At 36.9% G+C, this 19,603-nt stretch overlaps 1 protein-coding gene across 1 annotated transcript in view; it reads left to right on the plus strand.

Annotated features, from left to right (window-relative positions):
• nherf1a (NHERF family PDZ scaffold protein 1a) overlaps positions 1-19,603 on the plus strand; it is a 22,384-nt gene continuing 2,781 nt past the window's right edge. Inside the window, exons 1-4 of the mRNA XM_082153008.1 lie at positions 1-603; positions 10,190-10,360; positions 15,544-15,697; positions 16,577-16,620. Of these exons, the coding sequence (XP_082009134.1) occupies positions 148-603; positions 10,190-10,360; positions 15,544-15,697; positions 16,577-16,620 (825 nt within the window). The 5' untranslated portion in view covers positions 1-147. The remainder of the gene's footprint in view (positions 604-10,189; positions 10,361-15,543; positions 15,698-16,576; positions 16,621-19,603) is intronic.

Below are 19,603 nucleotides of genomic sequence, written 5' to 3' on the forward strand. Positions count from 1 at the left end.
TTTGACTTACAGTGTTGCAACACAGTGAAGACGCGGAGTGGGCGGCGCGGAGAGTTTTTCTCTACACGTATCTATTTTTCGTGGCTGCCTAACCCTACTTTCAGTTTAGCCGGACTGCTGGTTTTCTGTAAGTCTTATAGTTTCAAAATGTCCAGCGACCTCAGGCCAAAGTTGTGCGTCTTAGAAAAAGGGGACAGCGGCTACGGTTTTCATCTTCACGGCGAAAAGAACAAACCCGGTCAGTTCATCCGACATGTGGAGCCCGACTCTCCTGCCTTCGCCGCGGGTCTGTCGGCCGGAGACAAACTGGCGTTCGTGAACGGGGAGAATGTGGAGGACGAGAAGCATCAACAGGTGGTGGGTCGCATTCGAGGCATCACGGACAAACTGGAGCTCATCGTGCTGGATCCAGAGACAGCAGAACTGCTGCTGAAGCACAATTTGAAGTGCCGGAGAGAGTATGTGGCTGATGGGATACCGATACCGAGCAGTGCTGGCTCGGACCATGAAGATGATGTGAAGAACGGGACACCAAGGGAATCCACCCCCGTCCCGGAGACAAACGGGGACATACGCATGGATAGACTGAGCGTGAGCTCCAAGGTGAGTTAAATGTAGGCTATCGTGAGGACATTTCCATCACGTAAAAGGGTTATTTAGGAAAATATGTAACTCCTCTGAGCACGTGCGTCAAGTTTGACAGATGCCCCAGTATCTTCACATTCGTTAATTTGTATTCATATTAGTAAAAAAATATTTATTGGCCTATTTTTTTCACCACATATTTTGATTAATTAATTATCTCAAGTGGTGTTTTACTATTAAGTAAAAAAACACTAAAATACTTTTATTGCAATATCCTTGCTTAAATCTACAAGTTTCATCATTTTAATTATACTTTTTTTTTTTTTTTTGTCTCTGGCTATTTATTTTTACTTAAACAATCAAAATGATCGTATTGTACAAAGTAGGCTATCCTACTAATATCACATTCCCAGCAGAGCATAAGAGGACTTGCCGTCCAGATAAAAGTTAGTTTGCTATCAAATGCATTAAACTTTCTATTGTGGATGTACTTCTGAAATGTTGGAGGATATTTACATGATATTGTATGTTACATCAGATATTCAATGTGTTAAGTCACAGGTCTCTCTGGTTTTCACATTCCTTTCAGTCTGACCTGTCAGACATGATGGCAAATCAGACATGTTTTCCAGCTTTTTAAGAAAGATAAATGTCATTAGCTGAATCAACCCAATTCCAACACTTCTTCTCATGGATCAGATATGCATCATATTTAGTCTCATAACTGGGCTCTCTGATAATTTACCACTGTTGAAATTTTAAGATTACATAATCATGTAGAGTATACAGGTAATTTGCATAGCTCTAAAGTGATACAACATATTTATGTAACAGTACAAGGTCTGCAAGTGATTTGGACCAATTGTGCAATAAGAATATAAAAAGCTTTATCTTCATTCCTCTGATGTTAGTCCATTCAGTGGGCAACATTTTATTCTCTTTCATGGGATGCAAATTTTATCCTGCGTTTAAAGGGATACCCCACCCAAAAATGACATTTCTGTCATCATTTACTTCCCTCATGTTGTTCCAAACCTGTATGACTTTCTTTTGTGGAACATAAAAGAAGATAATTTGAAAAACTTAAAAATAAAACAACTTTGGAACCCTTTGACTTCCATTGTATGGACAAAAGAACACTGAGACATTTCTCAAATGTTTTCTTTTAGGTTTTAGGAACAACATGTGGGTAAGTAAATGATGACAGAATATTATTTTTTGGGGGTATGGTGACCAGAGTTCTCAGAGTGGAATAGGGGATGTACAGGCACCCTCACCCCCATAGCACACACATATCTACACATTACAATATCTTTAGCTAGAGTAGTGTCCAAAAGTGATGTCCAGCCTAGGAAAATGAACATCTTCGCCCTTTATTCAAACATTTTTTTAAGGATTTTGTCAGCATATAGTTGTGCTTGGAGTGTAAAACTAATGTATACGCTCAATTGTTTCATTTGTAATAATGCACAATGAAATTTGAAACAACAAATTGTGTCATACCATTTTTTTACGCATGCCTCGTGCAAAACTTATTGGGTATTGTGTGTTTTCTTCTTCACAATATATTTTGATCGTGTAGGGTCATTAAAAGCAAATATTGAGAAATATCCTCTCTGGACATCTCTTTTGGCCACTACTGTATAAAAGAAATTGAGAAATTGAGTTTTCTCTTGCTAACTAACGAGTTTATGGACACTGAATGTCTTTCTTGAAGTAAATGTAATGTTTCACGTGACATTGTTCACAAGCTGCTTTATTGATGTCTTCTCGCAATTGAAACACTGATTAAGTGATTATATGAGACATGATACAGTATAAGTTTGTACTGTTTCTTTACACATACCTTCTGATGTTCATTTATGTTTTTTTGGTGCTATAACTAGTACAGCGTCTTCACAAACGAATTGATCTCCTACACGCTCTCTATCACTGACACTGAGGCCAGATCCTGCCTTCTCTAACTGTCAATCGACAGGGAATTGTGATTGGATTGGACTCTGACATTATTGGCTACCTTTGATTAGGCTTTTCTCGCATGACAGGAGATTACTACTCGCTCTATCACTCCAAGATAGATGAAATATGCGACAAAACATGATTTTTTGCATAACAAGTTGGGTCACTCAAAAATAGCGCTGAAATACGGGACTGTTCCGGAAAAAACGGGACGTCTGGTCACCATATTTTTGGGTGGGGTATCCCTTTAAGAGGATATCCTATCATCCCCATTAATTTAGCTTTCATTCATTGAGCACTGTAAAAAAACAACTTCTGTAAAGTCATTAGAGCTATTTCAGTGATTTCTCCTTTTTTAGTGAGTTTCAATGGAGCTCTATCAGTTAAACGGTAAATAAAACATTGTGCCAAATATATTTCATGGTTTTCTTGTGTTGTAATTGTTCGGGTTGAGGACAAAAGCCAGCAGGGTAAGCTGACCCCAATAAAGTCTCAATCCCTTGCCTTGGAGATCCTTGAGCGGTGAAGGGGGTTATTGTGGAAAGTTACTCTTTGTTTGGGTGCAGGGATAAGATTAGAGAGAGAGGAGCCCACAGGATTGAGATCCTTTTATCCTATATAACAGATTCTGATGTGTCTTCAGGCTCAAAGAAGTTACTGAAGATCTCTATTACTATTGCTGATACTTGGGATTAGAGGTTCATTCAAACCTCTAGATATTAAAAGTTGGTGCGTCACTTGTCCTGTGTCCTGAATGGAGGACATGAATGATTGCTCAAATAATTTGCATTATTTAGATAATATCATAGACATTTTGAAGTGGCAAAGCCATTAGCAATACCTTGGCAACCACCTACAACATCATGTCATCATGGCAGTGAGTGAGTTTTTGCACAGGCAAGCACAACTTACATTTTCTTAAGAAAATCTAAACTAGTTATTAGTTACTTAGTTATAAGTTAGTGTTACTATAGAAGGCATGCCAATTAAGTTTTTGAAAGTGCCGGCACAGCAAAAGCAAACTTCAAATGTGCAGTTTTGATGCTTGTTATATGCTTTTACATAATTTTATACAGGCCTTTGTTTATCAGTCCTTTTTCTGATTATGTGGCATGAGCCAGAAATAACTTTAATCATCATAACCCCCGAGAAGTCCTCCGCTAAATAACAGTTATTTAGAGTCTCTGGAACAATACGGATTGTAATCACATTTCTTTCCAGCAATTATCAAAGTGTATTTGAAGCCCTCAGTCAACCATGAATGGCCCTTCTGTTGTGTCGTTTTCCCCTCGCCCTCCTGCGTCCCATCCTTCCTGTCTGTGATCATTCAGTAGTAAAATGCCGCTGGAGGGAACATCCCTGGATCGGCTGTCAGTTTAACCCAGACTAAGCTTTGTTCTTGATGGCAGTGCCCAGCGGGATGCTGTTTACTTACTGAGATGAGTTTTCAGAGCAGATTACACACATACAGCTTGCTTGCATTGTGTTTAATGATACATTTTGGAAAAGAGGCAGATTAGATGATTTAGGAAGATTAGATCAACTTCTGAGTCTGGAAAATGTCCTGACATTGCATTGCAAACATCTGAATCATTCTCTGATAGCGATTCCTTCACATAATTGTTCAGAAATGCAGGTGTGTTTGGGAGGAAAGAAAGGGTGTGTTTCTTTGGAACGATCTGCATATGATGTTGATATATTAACCAGTACATTGTGTGCTTGCCATTGATGTTTTAGTTCTGTGTTTTTGCAGTAAGGGAACTACGCTGTTCATTCAGGGCTTCATTTATTAATCAGGTTGTTAGATTATTTTTTTTAATGGACGATGGAAAGATGGAAGTGGCCTACTTCCTAACTTCACCAATATTAAAACTGACATTGTTTTTACTAATTAATTTACAAAACTGTAATGTTATAGACTGGTGGTTGTAATTAGTGTTGGCTTGTTATTATTATTATTATTAGCCTTGATAGTCTTCCAGCTAATTTTCTGTCTTTAAAAACAAAAACAAATTATATTTAGGTTAGTGATTTGAACAAAATGTATTATTAAATTATTATTAAAAATCAATGTGTAATTTTCCATTTGTGGAATGATGTTCCATTGATCCAATTTCATATGACATGATGTTTCCTCAAATTGTACAGATGGTGTACAGAGGTGTCTTATTAATTTTCTAAGCAATCTCTTGCTATCTTTTTTGCCTTGTGGTCGATAGAATGGACAGAAAATCTCATAAACTTTTACTCTTCCTGTTCACATAAACCACTGAAGAACCATAGATAGGAATATCATAGGATGGGCTTTTTTACTTGGGTCAGCAACCACGTAGCAATTAAAGCACCATAGTAAAATACTAAGAAACCTTCCAAATACCTTAGCACCTGCATAGCAATGCCTTGGGAACATCATTTTAGTTGCATTAAAGCACAATTCACATTTTATTCATAAGACCAGCTAATAATAATAATACCAGCTTTGACAACAATACATTTCAGCAGACACAATACAGCGTCTTAGGATGTGTTTGGTAGCCACACACTCTCAAGATGTTCACCACTAAACATTTTGAAAGTAAACTGAATGCGTCAAACTGAATTCGTAACTCTGTGAGATGGGGAGGGTTGTTCACATATTTGAATAAACCACTTCCTTGGTTACAAGGTCGCTGTTTTCCTGCTGTGGTCTGTTGCATTTTGAGATGACATGAGCAGTTATAGCAATCGTATCTGTCCTCACCTCACTGCTCTTGGTTGGTACCTGTCTATGCATTTTGCTGTCGGTTGGCAGTTTTCAAACCTCTATAGGTTAATTATTATCTGTTGAATTTTGCACCTGCACATCTTGGATCCAAAGCCTCCGGCCTGTAAATATATTTATGGCACCTTTGCCAGCTCTGCTCATCTTCACATTCATGCAATCAATCTCATGTCATACTATAAAAAATGCTCCTAAATTGCTTTTGTTTAACCAATATACCAGTATACCACATGACGTAATAGGAGGGGTTTAAATAAAGCTTGTTTACTTGGAAAACCTCAGTTATGGTTTGGGATAATTATTGTTTTCAATCATCAGTTCATGTTTCACCAACCCTACCCCAGTCCTTCAAGAGTTGAGAAAACCTAGGACAAGATTATGAGTTACTAAAGTGAGCTATAAAGTCATTAACCTTTGTATTATTGAACTGTAGTATCTTTATAGGGTTGGTGGAGGCCTGCTGTGAGCTGGTCGACAGGTCGGGTTAGGGCCTTTCCACACTCTGCCTGTGACAAACAGGTTTACTTGCTGGAATGCAACAGCTCCCAAAAATAAAATACTGTCATCATTTACTCATTCTCATATTGTTCCAAACCTTTCTCTCCTCTGTGGAACACAAAAGAAAATTGTCTCAGAGTTTTGTTTTTCTTAAGTCACATGGCCTAGTGCTATTTTAAACCCTACTGACTTTGTATTGTCCATTATGGACAAAAAATGTTGAGGGTGAGTAAATGTCAACAGAATGCTGTTCGTTTGTGGTGTGAGATTGTCCCCATTGTGATGAAAAAAGGTTGGGGAAATATCATGATGAATTTGCATACTGTAATACTGGTCATAATAATCTGATGTTGTGATGCATAGTGACTTAAATTTCAGAATGTTCCTCACATTTAGAAAAGAGTGCATTCAAGAAGAGATCACTCTAAAAGTTGTGGCTATATTTTAAATTCAACCCTGTAATCAGTGACTGATCTCTTTGCCAATAGTCACTTTGAAGGCCGCAGGTGCTACAGGTTCATGTTATGTCACACAGACAGTCTTCATCTCAGGAGGATTGGCAGTGAATGAAGGTCTTTGTCAGACACTGTAGTTTTAAAATTACTCTCCCCCACATCTACTGTGGACAGGGGGAATGATTTCCTCTGCTGACTTCAGCTTCCTATATTGAATAACCCAAAGGCAAAAGGAGGCCCAGAGGGAGATTATCTAGTAATGGGATTTTCTTTCAAAGATGATCTTACATAAATGAACTGTACACTTCCGAAAAGAAAAGAAACTTTCTGAGCTTTATGCATAATAACTCCAAGTTAGTATGTTTTTGAGATCACATGCTTTCATCACAAACTGTAACATGATATGTCATGGTTTAATGCTAGTTTATTGTTAGAAGTTCTGTAATAAGCTCTAATGCTTCATGAAATATAAAGAATAGGCTTATTTCCTCTCATGTCATTTCAGTTTTTGTTGCAGATGTTCTGCTTCACTTGGAAAACTGGTTACAGAGAAGATCCTCTCTCAAATGATATCCTCTAGTCAGACACAGATCTATATTAAGCCCAAATCAAGTGTATAAATATCTCCTGCCAAGTGCCCAAATGTTGTTGTTTTTCTAATCTAAACTTGGGTGAGATAAACGCAGTAGTTTGTAAATTTGTGGAATAACCATTCTGTACCAGATGTACAAGTGATGAACAAGCTATTGGGTGAATATCTCAAAAAACATGGTCATGACACGTTTTACCACCTACACACACACCTAAATGAGAAATCATGTTTTGCCTATGAAGGTCATTAAGAGTTTTAGAATTGGGACATTGTAATATTTATTTATTTTATGTCAGCATACATTAAACTAAAATATAAAAGCATTACTATACACTACTAAGCTCTACTATAATGATAATTGTTTGTTTTTTTAAATGGACTTAATTCTCATGAAAATAATGTCACAATGCAAAAGAAAATCGTAATCGTTTTAAACATAGGCTTCATTCTTTATGCAAATATAATTTCTTCTTTCTTTTTTGAGGTAAAATATGACCCGACGGGTTTTGTGACATTTATCTCATCATATCATTAATTACATGCATAATTTTCCTCATTTGAGTGTCCTCCTTTTCTCATGGTTTTGATAAGATTTCTTTCATAAAATCAGAGCAGTGTTCCAGGGATCTTATCAAAGCGGATGATGTCATCTTTGCATTGTGAATGTGTGGGCCCCTGCCAAACCCTTTTCAAAGATAGCAGTCCACACCCAAGTCCTTTCTCACACTCCCACAATTCTCCCCTTACTCACATTCGACACAACCAAACAACGATGTGCCAGAGCCATCAGCTCGCCCGGTGCTTTCGTATCTTTTGCTTTTCATACAGTTACAATGCTGCAGCAAGCATGATTTTCATATCATGCTTGCTATATCATCTCATCTCAGTTCATAATTTCCACTCATTATTTGCCTTGGGCAGAAGAGTTTTCAGAGGTTGCATGCATGTAATTAGTAATGAAGTCACAAGAAGAATCAATACAGTGCAGCAACCTATGGCTTTATCAGACAGCTTTGTATATCTTATCACAGGGTGTTGGTGTATCTTTTAGTATATGTTAAGTGATCCTATATGTCTTCTTGTGTGAGTAATATCACAGGCATTTAAAAAAAACATTGTGACTTGTCATATGTGTCATACTGTCACAAGACCCACCCACATGGTGGGTACTTTGTGTACTTTTATACTTTGTGTAATATTCCTGACTGTATAATGTCCATGTCCAGTCCTCTCCGGACATTGTGATCTTTCTGTCAGAAACAGTCGAATGTGGCTACAGAACGTTGGCCGGAAAGTTGCAGTTTTGCAGAATGAAATAAGATCTAAACTTAGTCTCTTGCCAGTTTGGTCAGTGCTTAAAGCCAACTCATCATGCCTCAAATACCTCAAATTGTACAGGTTGTTGAGCAAATGTGTTCTTTTAGCTGGCGCTTGCATCCAAAGTGACTTACAGTACAGTACAGTACACGTATTACAGGGACAATCCCTCCAGGGCAGCCTGGGGTTAAGTGCTTTGATCAAGGGGACAATTTGGCAATAGCTCATGGCTCTGTGCTCTAACCACTGCACCACCACACACCGTCCACAAACCATCCATAAACAGAAGTCTTCAGTCGCAGCCTTGTGTTCAGCAGGCGGGATTAAACTCTTAGCGTAACATATGGCCTCTGCTGGTTAAGCCTATGCTAATCAGAGCTCAGATAGGCCTTGCATTTGCATAGTCACCTGTTAGAAGAGTTCTTTCTTTCATTAGTGGCTACATTCCAGGCACATTTTCTTTGGGGATAGTAATGAGGATACCTTTGCTTTTGTCAGCACTGTCTGTGACCTGTGGTTAGCCCCGAGCTTGAACAGGTATTGATAATGTTATCAAGCACATTCAGTGACCCTAGTACTGCTAACCCCTTCACTCTGCACTGCTATCCAGTTTCCCAGAAGAGCAGCCCTCCCGGGAAGTATGTAGCCTTTACACTGCAGCTTTGTACTACTGCCTTTGGTATTATCAGTGTTAGAGTATCATGAGTGAGCACCTTGGACACACTTTCCCTATGTGCTGATTCTTGGTTTGCAGTTGGTCTTCGTCAGTGATTCCAAACCTGAAATAATGACTTTGAGTTGGCTTTTTACATATAAAACAGGTTAATGTAAAGATTAAAATAACTAATCATGTTTAATCTCATGATTTGAATCAGTGTATCACATTTATTATTTTTTTAAATTAAATGCATATTGTATTATAAAGAAATAATACAAATATTAATAACTATTATTATTATATTTTATAATAATATTATATTTAGTATTCTTATATAATTATACAGAAATATATCATTCATATTTAAATTATTATTATTATACTTCAGCATTATTATGGGGCTGTGGGGATGCATAAGACAAAATAATATGTCTATATCAACTATAACTATATAATTAATAATAACAATAATGACAACAGTGGTAGCAGTATTTATTATTATTATTATTATTAGTGTTTATGAAGGGGTGCTTGAGCATTATTGATGGGACTATTGGGGAGGGGTACATAAGATGAAAGATGAAACATTAAACTGTATTATATAATGATTTACATTTTATATTTTATTTAAAAAATAACTTTGCTGGCTCATGTGTCTGTAGATCAATATGTGCATGTGAACAGCATGTAGATGTTTGAATGTCTTATCTGTTTGTATAATTCCAGCCATATATCACTTACTAGTTTGCTAAAGAGGGAAGTACATAGATGACTGGTCAGTTTCATTACTTCTACTTTTCAGTGCTTCACCTCGGGATGTTGACGTACTGACTGTGCTTTGAAATGGTAAAAGTTATTCTCTCTTTAAAAAAAAATCTCTGTGTATTATTTAATTTTCTGTAGTTTTATTTAGAAAGTCTTGATCAGAATTTTTCGGAAGCTTGAATGTTGCAGGAAGCAGGTGACTTGTTTGTTCAGTTATTGTGTATCGATTAGGGTGGATGGCTTTGCTTCGGGAAGTTCTTCTGTATGTAATGATTTTCTCATGCACATTTGTGAAGTATTTTGGTGTGTGGTGAATGTTTGGTTGATTTGAACCATATTGTTTTTGGAAATGTGGTTGGTTGCAGTGGAGGGAATCAGATTGTTGCTGACTTCGGCTTTGTACAACATTCTTAGCTATAGTTTACATTTGTAAGATGAATGTAAAAATGATCTTATCATGATTGACAACAAACGTAATATGTGGTGTAACTGATATCATCAAATATTTTCTATATACGCTTTGCTTTGTGTGTTTGTGTGACATAGCAGAGTATCCGTTTTTTTCATAGTTTCTTGTCTTGTTTGTTTCCTATTTGTAGGATTCAAAGAATGAGCTGCGTCCACGTCTCTGTCACATGAAGAAGGGTGCCACTGGATATGGCTTTAACCTGCACACAGAGAAGTCGAAACCTGGCCAGTTCATCAGGGCGGTGGATGAGGACTCCCCAGCAGAGAAATCTGGACTTCAGCCCCAAGATAAAATAGTGCAGGTATAATACACTGTATTTAATTTGCTATTTAAACAACTGTGTGTGTGTGTGTGTGTGTGTGTGTGTGTGTGTGTGTGTGTGTGTGTGTGTGTGTGTGTGTGTGTGTGTGTGTGTGTGTGTGTGTGTGTGTGTGTGTGTGTGTGTGTGTGTGTGTGTGTGTGTGTGTGTGTGTGTGTGTGTGTGTGTGTGTGTGTGTGTGTGTGTGTGTGTGTGTGTGTGTGTGTGTGTGTGGTAATCAGGTAATACAACTTTTGTGTTCAGATAACGTGTCTCTCTCGCGCACCATTAGATGCATTAAATTGAAGTGACAGTAAAGACATTTCTAATGTTGCAAAATGTTTCTATTTCAAATAAATACTATTATAAAATAAATCAAATAATCTAAGAATCAAATAAATCAAAGAATCCCCCCCAAAAAAAATCATCATGGTTTCAACAAAAATATTAAGCAGCACAACTGTTTTCAACAGACCGGACAGTAAGACTGGAGTAATAATGGATGCTGAAAATTCAGCTTTGCCATCACAGGAATAGACGACATTTTTAAATATATTAAAATACAAAACGGTTATTTAAAATTGTAATAATATTTTACAATATTACTTCTTTACCAGTGTTTTTTTAATCAAATAAATGCAACCTTGATGAACATAAGAGGCTTTTTTCAAAAACATTAAAAAAATCTTACAGACCCACAACTATTGAACGGTAGGGTACACATACTGTATATTATAAATAATTTTTGGCCATTTTGACTTTCCTTGAAATCCTGGTCAATGGATTGTAAACATTTTCTGTTTTCAGGGTTTTTTTTCCACATACATTTTTTATAAAATAAGTGTTCAGTTAATTTCTGAAATTGTGTACATCTGTTTCTGTCATTAAATTGTGTCATGTGTGTATTGACATTATATCAGCCAGCAGATATCCTGCTTTCTAGATATTGGCATTGTAGGGGTGTAACGATACACCAATGCCACGGTTCGGTTCATATCACGGTTTTGGAGCCACGGTTCGGTTCGGTTCGGTTCTGTTTGCTGTGGGGGCAGGGTTCATGGCAGGGCACCAGCAATAATAACGCTAGATTAACTTTAACTTTATTAACTGAACTTTATACAGTGGCTTCAGCCTTTCTTTAGAGCACTTAGCACACCTGAGTTAACTAAAATGAAATAAATGCCTCCACTGACTAGTCAGAAATAAACTGCACACCTGAGTAGGGTTGCCAACTTCAGAAAAGTAAAATGCGGGACAATCGTGGTTCTTTATAGGAAAACAAGGGACACTCAAAATATTTGTACTGCATCGCACAATGTACATCATTTCATTGTCTGCAGACTGTAGTTAAGTATATGTTTAAAAGGTTATCAGACAAACACATTTGTATTGCTTAACCTATTTATGTACAATTTAATTCTAAAAATTATTGTAAAGTCATACAAACAAAATGTCACATTACAAACAAACCACCATTCAAAATAACAGCATTTATCTGAAATAGAAAGCTTTTTTAACATTATACATAGGCCTACAGTTCAAAAGTTTGAGGTTTGTAAGATAATTTTTTGGGGGAAAGAAATTAAAGAAAGTAATTGCCTACTTTTATTCAGCAAGGATGCATTACGTTAATCAAAAGTGACAGTAGCCTACATTTATAGTGTTACACAAGCTTTCTATTTCAAATAAATATCTTATGATCTTTACATTCTTCATAGAATCCTGGGGGGGAAAAAACAAACCAGTCTTAAACATTAATAATAATCAGAAATGTTTTGTGAGCATATTATTCCCTCAGGTAGATTACATGTTTTCTTGCGTGGCTGGATGTTGGACTCATGAACAATAATCACGTTGTTTGCATTCGCTAAAATTGATTTGCCGAAATCAAAACGTGGACAGTGAAAAGGAATTACCGTTAGCGCGAGACGAGTCCGGCTTGAAGCGGAAGCGACCAGACGGCAGAGGATTATGTTCGCAAAACAAACAATGATTTGTCTCAAAACGATGATTAAAAAATGCTGTGATATGTCATCATATTGGATGATGACAGGTGTCGGTGATTCGTGATCAGCACTGCTGCTGTTGCTGCTGTATCAGTCAGTGGTTGTGACCGGAGGGTCTTCAATCTCAATATGAGTTGCCATCCTGAAGTGCGTATGTAAACTCTCGAGCGTGATCGATCACCCAAATCACGTGACATGCACTTTATTTAGTAAATAATATTATAATAATATTTAGTAAAACTACAGCTCTTATTAGTTGTTAAAAGTGTACTCATTAATAACTATTTAATCAAATGTCAAGGAAGAAAAAAATTGTTTTGTGACAAAGTGATGTGAGAGTTGGGCCGGGGCAGCAGGGGGCGGGGCGCGTTCGGTTCGACATGAGAGTATCGCGGTTCGAACCGTGGCTGTTGTATCGCGGTTTGTCGGTTCGGTTTGAATATCGTTACACCCCTATGGCATTGGCATCGATAATAATCTCAATCAATGTTCTCCCACCATATGATGACGCCACAGCGTTATTTTACACATATAATTTTATACTTGCACAGAGTGTTAACGTTAAATGCCTGAGCGGTTTGGACTCTGTTTGTAGAGCGTTAATCTCATTAGCTATCAGTGAAGGAGTGGCCAGTGTAATTATTGTCTCTCTGGGAGTGCTGGGATTACTGAACACCTGAGGAGAGGTCAGAGTCACGTATGGTTATCAAGCCACCTGCCCCCTCGCTGCTGATATCAGGCCAGCCTCAATCCACTTATTACGGCTATGTGATAGAGGTCCCGAAGACCCCAAAGAAAGTTCGAGAAAGGCTGAAAGGGAGAAAAAGGCCCTTTTTATGTTGTATTTATCATTGACCCATTTCAAACACATTGCACAAAAAGAATGTGGAGAAAGTAAAGTCGGACAAATAAATATAAATAAAATACTTATTTCTTTTTGTTTTTCATCCCATTTCATAGGCTATATAGTTTGGTTATTTACTAATGTGAACTGTGTTCTACAGCAGAATTCATTGCTGGAAAATTCAGATAGTGTATTGTGTACAGAACCGATAACAGATTAATGATGTCATATGCATCAGTCTTTTCCAACCAAATGACAAAATATGTCAGAATATGTAAATGTTCTCAGGGTCATGGTGAATTAATCTTGGCTAACTTGTTACTCAATCTGTGGCATGTGGTTTTTCACAGTTTTAGACATTTCACATATTTGAAGAAATCATACCCATTCACTGTATAAAGACTGGCAGAGTTGTTCACCCTGACTGCAAATCTGGTCCTCTTTGGCCTGACTGAGAATATTTTTCGGTTTAAAGACTTGTCTAATTTCCTTCAGAATGCCACTGAACCCTTTTCTTTGAACGCTGGCTTCATTCAGCGGCCGTGCTTGAAAGCTCTAAGTGTTTTCACACTCTAAGGATCCCTGTTCTTAGTTTCACTCTCATTTCCCGCGTCTCATCTCAGATTCCAGAGAGCTGAGACATTTAAATGTCAGGCATCATGTGGAGTCACATGGCTTTACCTGAACATGACGATAAAAACATGCCATGCTATGCCTGTATGCCTCTCACGCTCACTGAGATGAATTCTCCTTTTTGCTTCCTCTGTTCTGTTGTGTGTGTGTGTGTAAAAGGGCTGTGTTTAAGGGACACATAAGGGGGCTGTTGTTTGTCCGCTGTTTTTTAATTGCCTGCAGAACGGGAGAGTGGGATCGGCATTCCTAAGAGCCCACTCCTGCCCTGAATCTCCCACGCAGATTCCTTAGCCTCCGGCATTATAAGATAGGCCAACAGAACTTCAGTCTTTTCCCAGGTGCCCCCTCTCTGAGAACAAGTCATGGTCATGGGATTAGTCTTTCTATTGACCCATAAGTACTTCAATTAAACACAGTGTCAGAGAAAGGTAATTTGCTTCTGGTATAGTCTTCCTGATATATACTATATTATAGTATGTATAGAGTGACAAAAACTCACATTTGCATTGCCAAAGTTAGTCCAGCTGTGTTGATGTGAATAGCAAATAAAGAAAAAATATAGTGCAAATAGATTAAAATAGTTTTATTTACAAGTTAAATGATAATAATAAAGAAATTGAATAGTTAAGTTTTAATGTAACTAAGGATTTCATTTAAATGTAATTTAATTTTGTGTTTACATTTAAATGTTATTACATTAAAATTAAGGTTGCATTAAAATTAAATGACCTTAAAGCAATAAATTAAATTGACTAAGAAATGACTAATGAACAAAGTGTAATTAACAAAGTAAATAACTCAGTAATATAACTTATTTTGATGCAGTTTATATTTTTTAAATGATGAAATGTCATTAACAGCAAAAAGATAAATTGACTAAGGAATTACTAATCAACAAATTTGAAAAGTGAATAACACAATATATATATATATATATATATATATAGTAGAAATTTAACAGAAATTCTAGGCTGATGCTACTGGAATGGTGGGTCCATTAAAACTCATTCAGTCATCAAGTACTTTTCCCAGTTTATTTGTGGTGACATATAGGAGTAGACATTTCATAGATGGCAGTGATGGTAATTGTTGGTTTCTAAAACCCATAAACAAAACCATTAATAAATACAAACACAATTGCAAATCTGAAATCAGCTTTAACAATCAAATGAGTATAACATTAAAGAGCTACTAAACATAACTAGAATTCAATATATCATATCAAACACATAATCCTTTAAACTAAACAATCAAAAAGGAAACTTACATGGTCAACAACGCAACAATTCCACACAAGCCATGTCTGAACAACAGCTTTTTGGTTCAAACAAGAGGAGACTGAAACATAATTAGTAAGGGGCCACAGGTGCTCTTTATCAAGACTCAGTCAGCCAATCAGATCACAGCAGGATTTTCTACATATATATATATATATACAATTAAATTTTTTATTTTTTTATTTTTTTATTTAAAATTGGCTTTCAATAAAATGTCCCCTGAAGATCACGACAGAACTGCAGGTGCTGACCACTTCAGCCACATGCTTTGAATGTTCCAGGAAAAATATTGTTCATTTAAAATATCCAGACATGACGGAATGAATGGAGACTTCCTGCATTCCTGTTATGTTCTCTTCCTTATCACCATTTAAAGGTCTCTCCCTATTTCAAAATGTATGAAATAATGTTCGCTTGCTTCTGCAGGTGAATGGCGTTCCGGTGCACACGTTGCAGCATTCAGAAGTGGTGGCGGCCATTAAAGCAGGAGGAGATGAGACCAAACTGCTGGTGGTGGATCCAGAGACGGACGCCTTCTTCATGAGCTGTGAGGTCCTCCCGACCGAGAAACATCTCACAGGTACCAGCGTAACAAATTAACCCGCTGTGGCATGTTTTTGCATGTGCAAAGTGGGTGTCTTTCCATCTCACCTTTGACCTTTAGTGTGGTTTTGCTGATCAAGAATAACTTAGTTCACTTTGTCAAACGTTTCACATGATTGTACGCACACACATTCACATAGTAACAGACTGCTGGTTAAACATCAACTCGAGGCCTGCAGTGACACTGTCTGATGTCTGTAGAGAATTAGCCAAAGTCAATAACACACTGCCAACATATCGTCATGGTGATCAGGGCCATGGCAACAGTATGAGAAATGGGGGAAGTCAATCACCCCCACCCTAAATATGCCAGACAGGCAAATGACTCCTGTGGGCAGCCCAGCCACCGCACTAAGATATGAGGTGGAATAACATGAAGGTGATTGAGCAACAGGTGCAATAGTAAGCAAAAAAATGAATGATTTATGAGAAAATGATTTTGCCCTACAATGTTATAATGAGCTCGCAGGTGGGCTGATGGACTTTCCCCATCTTCACTGAAAGGATGTTGACAGCTGCACCCACACACTCGATCTTTATTCATCTTTTATTATTTCAACCACAATAGCAATGTTTCCCAATTCTTAAAAGGCTTTTTTTTTTCCTGTTTCCTGTTTCTTTTTCCCAGAAGGAAACTCACTGTCCAGCCATTGTGCTGTGGATTTAAAACTAAACTCTTAGGCCAATGGCAAAATCTTACATCAGAGTAAATAAAATTATATATCACAATATATATAAAAAAATAAAAATTGCTGGTAGTTCAAACCCAAAATGTTTTGTTACATAATAAATGTACGATTTTTGAAAGAAGTATATTTATGTTGACTTGTACGTATGTGTCGTTCTCTGTTCTCAGGTGCACTCCCAGAGCCTGTTCTCAGTCGTAATGCAGAAGATCAGGTGAGCAAGAGTTTCAAAGATTACATGTATTAAGACCCCCAATCTTCATTTGTGTCAAGAAAACATGCGTGTGACCCTTTACATTTCTCGTAACGTGGTCGTGTGACGCGTTTCAGGTATTTGCATTGGCTAAACTTGCTCGATCACATTTATTGGCTGATGAAGTGTAATAGTGTCTGAGTGTCAGTGATGGGATTAGACGGGCAGTATTAGGACGAGGGTAAATCTGTGGTGTCTGATAACCAGATTTCAGGACACTTTTAATGCAGTGTCCTGGTTTCTCTCTACCGGCTCTCCTCTATCACTTTTCCCACTGCTAGATTAGACTAGCTGTGAGAGAATGATAACCTGGAGCAGATAATCGCCACTTCCTCCGAGTTAGTGGAAGCTCTTTGTCCAGGTATCTGCTGGGAGATAAAACATCTTAAGGGCGTGCGGGAGAGTTTTTGCTCTTTTTCTTCACACAACACAGAAACGTTGAACTTTATCAAGCTGTAAGCCTGGTACCGCTGGCGTTTCTCAGATACTCTTTCACCCTCTGATGTTTGTCTGGCTCTGATTCCTGGCTCTTGCACAGCTGTAGATAGCAGAGAGTTTGAGTCTTGTAAATCCATCATTACTTTGGAGATTTGTGGATCATCATGTGGTTTATATCAGTTGTTCTGACGTCAGTAGGAGACAAGGAGACTGTTAAGATGACTAAGTGAATTTTTTTTTTGGTAAAATTCCACATCATACTTTCTCCTATGAAATATTTGAAATGTTACATACCAGAAAAGCTTATGGCAAGGACTGTTTTTTTTTGTTTGTTTTTTTTGCTACACTGTATAATCTTGGCAACGTATAAACAAAACATAATTTTCTGATGTAGTGCAACAAAATCCTTGCTTTCATGCTGGTCTTTGCTGACAGATAAGCAACACCGATGCTGAAACCTACTTGATATAGGCATACTTTTAAAATAAATTAATGCTTTTATTCAGCAAAGATTTAAATTGATCAAAAGCGACAGTAGAGACGTATATGTTACAGCAGATTTCTATTTTAAATGAACCTTCTATTCAGTTTCCACAAAATTATTAACTCTTTCCCCGCCAGCATTTAAAAAAAAAAAAGTTCCCAGCCATGGCCAGCATTCTGGATCATTCTCTCAAAAAACAGCTTTGCCATCACAGAATACATACATTATTTAAATATATTAACAATATAATAATTTCACAATATTACTGTTTTTACTGTATTTTTTTTATCAAATAATTGCAAAATTGGTGATTTATAAGAGACTTATTTTAAAAACATAAAATATTATGGTTGCACTTTATTTTACAGTATTGCACTTATGTCTGTAGTGTACGTACCTAAGAAAGTACTAGGTAATATAAGGTAACTATATGGGTTAAGGTTAGGTTTAGGTGTAGGTTCAGGGTTAGTACCTAGTTATTACCCAGTTATTGTAAATACTATAATAAGTACAGTATTTACTTATTTATGCAAGTATGTAAACTAAGCTAAGCTAAGTAAACTAAACTAAGTATGCAAACTAAGTATGTTTACTTATCTTGAGTATGTAAAATAAAGTGCTACAAAAATAATATATATATCCCAAACTTCTGAACAGTAGTGTACGTAGTACTTGCTTCTTTGTAAATTTTGTACGGTTACATACCACAAAAACTCACTGCAAGGACCAGATTTGTTTTATGCATTATGTAACATTGACAACATACAAATAAAACAAATTGCTGTTTTCAAGCTTGTTTTATTCTTTACTGACTGATGCTGGCTATGTTTTGGATTTAAAGTTTCTAAAACCTGCTTGATTTATAATACAATATTTATAGATTTCAATAATAATGGAACCAGTGAAGCGATCATTGAATTTTTGAAAATGTCTCAGCTCTGAAATATTTTGTTGGTTAGAATATGGCTCTTTAAAATTGATCTCTTAACCATCACAAACAACTTGAAATGTATAGGAATTTCAAATCTTCGTTCAGGTTAGTCTGACTATGTTCTATTGAAATTAATTATTTAATTTGCATTACATCAGGTTCCCATGGCAACTGACCAAAGTTGTTTGTGATGGTATAGCAACCATGGTATGGAGACCTGAATTGAGGATCTACTATTTTATAAAAAAATTCAGTTGCTAATCTCTTAATTATCCCCACTTACAGATGTAACGAAACTTTCCTGCTGAACTGTTCTAATACCCACACTTGTGGTGTTTGGAGTGGACTTGACCACTTGTCTACTTACATGATGTATTTCCTGTGTTTGGCCCAAGTGTTCAAGTTGGCGTGAAAGACCACAAGTGTGTGTATCACACATACAAAATAATTATTTTATAAAATACATGCACTCATCTACACGTAGTTTTACTACAAATGTATGTGTAATATTCATTTATTTTAATCATTATTTTGAACTAATGCTGTAGTTTTCTTTGGCATCTTGTGTACATAAGTTCCTGAACATGATGAATGATGGGACACACTTAGCCTCATATACCGCTTTGAAGCTGTGTTAGAGATAGAGTGTGGATTTAAGCTTTGACAGTTATCAGACCTGGGATAGCCTTGGGACATCCTGTGGCATGCACACACTTTCAAGTGGCCACAAGTGTGGGTATTGGGACAGGCCCATAGTCAGGTTGTGAACTGAACAAAGCTCAGGGTCCATCTTGGGGTTTGTTTTTGGTACTGCACTTCATGAGAGAGTGCATTAAAAATGAATAAAAAATGAATTCTGTCATCATTTACTCACCCTCATGTTCCAAACTTTCTTCTGTGGCAAAGGCAAAGATATTTGGAAGAATATTGGTACCTTATCAGTTTAGGTTCCAATTGTGAAAAAAATTTAATGGAAGTCAATAGGAACCAAGACGGTTTGTTAAAAATTTTGTTCAGCAGAAAAAAATGAAATGCACACAGGTTTGGAACGGTGAATTATTCCTTTAATTGTGTTTTAAATGTAACGTTTA

Source organism: Leuciscus leuciscus (genome assembly GCF_965113295.1).
Source record: "Leuciscus leuciscus genome assembly, chromosome: 21".
NCBI lineage: Eukaryota > Metazoa > Chordata > Actinopteri > Cypriniformes > Leuciscidae > Leuciscus > Leuciscus leuciscus.